Source organism: Sinocyclocheilus rhinocerous, unplaced genomic scaffold, assembly GCF_001515625.1.
Source record: "Sinocyclocheilus rhinocerous isolate Xijiao unplaced genomic scaffold, SAMN03320098_v1.1 scaffold2644, whole genome shotgun sequence".
Lineage (NCBI taxonomy): Eukaryota > Metazoa > Chordata > Actinopteri > Cypriniformes > Cyprinidae > Sinocyclocheilus > Sinocyclocheilus rhinocerous.
In genome coordinates this window covers 60618-65782 of record NW_015652154.1, presented here as the reverse complement: position 1 = coordinate 65782, position 5165 = coordinate 60618, and the positions used below count along the sequence as shown (strand labels likewise).

At 37.9% G+C, this 5165-nt stretch overlaps 1 protein-coding gene across 1 annotated transcript in view; it reads right to left on the bottom strand.

Moving 5' to 3' along the window:
- The window catches only part of actr10 (actin related protein 10), a 12947-nt gene extending 8081 nt beyond the window's left edge, over positions 1–4866 (bottom strand). The window contains exons 1-9 of the mRNA XM_016519501.1: positions 4641–4866; positions 3744–3816; positions 3066–3148; positions 2872–2980; positions 2426–2533; positions 1195–1262; positions 1034–1113; positions 420–455; positions 214–293 (exon numbers count right to left, since the gene is read on the bottom strand). Coding sequence (XP_016374987.1) covers positions 214–293; positions 420–455; positions 1034–1113; positions 1195–1262; positions 2426–2533; positions 2872–2980; positions 3066–3148; positions 3744–3816; positions 4641–4717 — 714 coding nt within the window. The 5' untranslated portion in view covers positions 4718–4866. The remainder of the gene's footprint in view (positions 1–213; positions 294–419; positions 456–1033; positions 1114–1194; positions 1263–2425; positions 2534–2871; positions 2981–3065; positions 3149–3743; positions 3817–4640) is intronic.
- Positions 4867–5165: the final 299 nt, after the last annotated feature.

The following is a 5165-nucleotide window of genomic DNA, read 5'->3' as shown; positions in this document are numbered from 1 at the left end:
TTAAACTGTAATGTATTCCTGTGATGCGCAGCTGTATTTTCAGCATCATTACTCCAGTCTTCATTGTCACATGATCTTCAGAAATCAGTATAATATGCTGATTTGTTGCTTAATTATCGGTTATGATTGTGAATATTTGTTTTCTTTCCTGATATTTCTAGCAATTGATCATCTGAATCGACTGACGGCTCTAGTAGTCGCGTGTTCTCTGACCTCAGCAGAGCCGTCCATGTTAAATTTGGCCTCCTGGATCTTCATGCCCCTCTGCAGGTCACTAACGAAACACACTCGCACTAAATACAGACACACAGACAACACAGTTAGCTGTTCAAGTCAACATGAAACAGTGTTCGCAATTTTACAGACGAGTCAAGAGTAATGTAGAGCGATGCATGAGGAGGCGTGTCTATATGACTTACCTTTGATATCCTCCACGACATCCTCTGGAATAGAGCCTGTGACAAAGACCAATAGATAATCAAAGCCTGATGGATCAAATATAATACGAAACGTGTGAAGCGTCGGTCTTACTGATGACGGTGGGCAGACTGAGGCCGGTGCCAGAGTCGGTGTCTAGCGTGCATTGCTCACTCAGCAGACTGTGCAGCTCCCTACAGACGAACAAGAGCACTGAGAACACAAGCATCGTGATCTGCACACAGCCTCTCTTTTATCTGATGCTCCACACATACCTATGAACGGCTTTTCCTCCCATCGGCAGAGCTTCCCATGCAGACAGGATCGGAACGCCTTCATAGATCTAGTGCACTGTTAAAGTCATCTAAACACTTCAATACACAGATAACATTGTGTGTGAACACAACAGGTGAAGACAAACATGTTTTTCTTTAGAATAACATCACTAATCAATCATTCAGACCAGGAATAAGAATTAAACGACTATTTGTAGCACTCCATCACTGTCTCAGCAATGGATGTGAATGGGTGCCGTCAGAATGAGAGTCCAAACAGCTGATAAAAACATCACAATAATCCACAAGTAATCCACAGCACTCCAGTCCATCGGTCTTACTGATGACGGTGGGCAGACTGAGGCCGGTGCCAGAGTCGGTGTCTAGCGTGCATTGCTCACTCAGCAGACTGTGCAGCTCCCTACAGACGAACAAGAGCACTGAGAACACAAGCATCGTGATCTGCACACAGCCTCTCTTTTATCTGATGCTCCACACATACCTATGAACGGCTTTTCCTCCCATCGGCAGAGCTTCCCATGCAGACAGGATCGGAACGCCTTCATAGATCTAGTGCACTGTTAAAGTCATCTAAACACTTCAATACACAGATAACATTGTGTGTGAACACAACAGGTGAAGACAAACATGTTTTTCTTTAGAATAACATCACTAATCAATCATTCAGACTTCAGTCTCAGCAATGGATGTGAATGGGTGCCGTCAGAATGAGAGTCCAAACAGCTGATAAAAACATCACAATAATCCACAAGTAATCCACAGCACTCCAGTCCATCAGTTAACATCTGGAGAAGACAAAAGCTGAAACTAATCCAGCATTAAGACATTTTTAATGTCTAAAATACAAGTCCACAATCCATAATGAAAAAGTGCATCTCCTGTTGTCTCTCGCATCAGAATCCAGCCACATATGTGTTTAGAGCGGTTTAAACGCTGCTTGATCTGTGCAGATTTCTCTCCTGATTCACACCAGAACACTTTTTCACTGGAGGAAGAGTTATTATGGATTATTATCCAGCTAACAGGGAATGTTCTCAGAACGTTATGAACAAATGTTCTTCCAGTAACATTAACAGAACGCTCATTCGACGTTATCTAGCCTGTAATTGTGGACTTAAAATGTTATCTACACATTGTTTATGCCACCTTTTTTTACTAAAACCTTTTAATTGGACGTTCATCTAAAGTTTTCTTTTTTAAATGTTACACTTGTTTCAGAGAACATTCAAAAGTAATATTCCCATAATGTTTGGAAAATTATACAAATGGAATGCTCGCTTGACGTTTGTATAACAGAAAAAAAAAAAACTTAAAACATTTTCAAAAACTGGACATTTTGAACATTCAGCAAACATCCAGAAATAGCATTTTCATAACATAATAGGAACGTCAGCAAAAATGTTCTTAGAACATATTTTTGTTTAACTGGTATAGTTAAAACGTCTTGATGGATTTGTTTCTTCTCCAGATGTTAACTGATGGACTGGAGTGCTGTGGATTATTGTGATGTTTTTATCAGCTGTTTGGACTTTCATTCTGACGGCATCCATTCACTGCAGAGCATCCATTGCTGAGACACTGATGCAATGCTACATTTCTCCAAACCTGATGAAGAAACAAACTCATCCTGATCTCGGATGAACTGAGGGTGAGCACATTTTCATGTTTAATTGAACTATTCCTTTAAGGGCTTATTTGCTGTCAAAGGATTCTGGTAGCACCAGCGTCTCTGTATATCCACAGTCCATGACGAGAGCAGACTGGATGCCCAGAGTCATGACAGACATCAGATGACTCGGAGCAAACAGGACCGATGGGACCTGCAACAGAAAGACATGAAGAAACGTCTTGAGTAATACTTACTATACTGCAGGACTGCTTTACATTATTTACATGAGAGAATTTAGGTACCAGCTAGAAATGTGGCTCATAGTAGATCTTATTTTTGGTTTGGTGTCCAAATGAATGAAAGCATTTCTAAATATCTGTCAACTATTTTCAGTTCAAGACTCTATTATTTTCCCATTCGTATTCTGTATTTTGCTGTGGATAAGAATGATCATATAATAAAGAATGTGATCTTTTGATTTGACACAATAGAGGAGCCATTAAGATAGGAGGACGTTTTATTTTAGACACAGACGCAGCGTGACTTCACCTCAAAGTGCTTAAAGAAGACTCTGGAGAGCGTCTCTCTGAAGTGTGAAGGACAGAGGATGGATTCAACGATCACCACGCGCCGGTCTCGAGGATTCACCAGCAGATGCCTGAAGGAGGAACAGCATCATGAGTTCAGCTGCGATGAGCAAACACAAACCGCTCTGAAACGGAGCATAGAAGCGTCTCTGCTACCGGAAGTACAGCAGGTGAACGAACTCCTTCAGGATGCTGTAGAGCTCCTCAGTGTTGATGTTGTACTGGACGACTCGAACCGCCTGTGAGAGCGAGAGACGCTCATTTAATAGAGCTTCAGTTTAATGTTGTAACTATATCTGTGGCCCTGGAGCACAAAAGCAGTGTTAAGTTGCTGGGGTATATTTGTAGCAATAGCCAACAATACATTGTATGGGTCAAAATTATAGATTTTTCTTTTATGCCAAAAATCATTAGGATATTAAGTAAAGATCATGTTCCATGAAGATATTTTGTAAATTTCCTATCGTAAATATATCAAAACTTAATGTTTGATTAGTAATATGCATTGCTAAGAACTTCATTTGGACAACTTTAAAGATGATTTTCTCAATATTTAGATTTTTTTGCACCCTCAGATTCCAGATTTTCAAATAGTTGTATCTCAGCCAAATATTGTCCTATCCTAACAAACCATACATCAATGGAAAGCTATTTATTCAGCTTCAGACGATGCATAAATCTCAATTTCACAAAAATGACCCTTATGACTGGTTTTGTGCTCCAAATATCCAATATTAAAATAAAGATGCAGGAACTGTCAGTTTAATATGATCATGGTAATTCATTATTACGATTAGAAATAGAGATCATTCTCATAAGAGTTCTCAGACTGACCTCCGGAGATCCGGCGCGTTTAATTTCACTGGGAATGATGAATCTCGGCCCCGTCTCGCCGGCAAAACCACATCTACACATTACACACACAACACAACAAACCAGAGCATCACACATCAACACGAGCGGCACAGCTTACTGACACAACATGCCTAAAGGAAAAATACTTGTGCTTCACAATATGATATTAGGATATTTTATAAAAACAAAAAATATTAATAAAAATGTACATTCATCGCATGACATTTCAGGTCATATATTCGAGCACTTAATACTGTAATATAACAATAATACTTTTATTTTTTTATTTATTAGTAAAACAATCCTTTTTAGGACCATTTTTAAATATATTTTTATATTTAGAATTTTTTATAATATTTTTACTCAGCATACATCAGCATAAAGTCTTTTTAGGACCATTAAGATGTAAATATATTTTAATTTTTTTTAATAATTCATTATAATATGCATAAATCAGTTTAAAACCTTTTTAGGACCATTAAGATTTTATATGTATATGTATATATACACTAGTAAACATTTGAAGTGGATCAAAACCTAAAACCAAAATGCGATGTTTTCTTAGGACAACTTTGATGTGTGTGTATATATATACACCGCACACACACACACATATATATATATATATATATTATGTAAACAAAAACGTATTCTGGATGCGAAATAACAAATAACACAGTGTTTACACGCCATCATGCTCCTTAAACACTCGTAATAAAATATTTATTTAGTGCCACTAATTTAATGATGAACTGATGAATCAGGACGCATAAATCAGGTCTTATAAGTTGTCATTTGACTAAAACATATTTTATATCCCGACTTTATTATTTCTATTTTAGCCTCGAGCTAACAGCTCCGTTGCCGCTCACTTACTTTGTGTAGGCCGCTCCTAAATCAATGACTACGGCTGTCTTCTCCCCTCCACTGCCCAGGCCTTCAAACAAGGGCATTTTTTATCGATAGGAATGAATAAAAGTATCAGAAAACAGAATTATTATTATTATTATTAGTGTGTAAACACAGCGCTGACACTCATAGCATCAGAGGGAAGGGCGGGGTCCTTCGCAATGGCTGCCCCGCGTCTGCCTGACTGAAAATCATTTCGGCAACGGTAAATAATATTTAATTAATCCAACACAGCGAACAAACAAACATCTTCTACGCGTTTATATAATCAGACTGCTGTGTTTGTTTCTGTGTGACGCTGAACCCGGATCAGCTTTAGGAGTCAAAGCCGCCTGTCTGAGGTTCACGTATTCATATGACAATCACTCGTTTTAAAACTCTAGCAAATGTATTTAGACATCCTAATTTAATTAATTTAATTTAATTTTCATTATTTCTTTATTTCTTATTTTCATGTTTTATTTATAAAGAGCTTTATCATAAACAAGCACA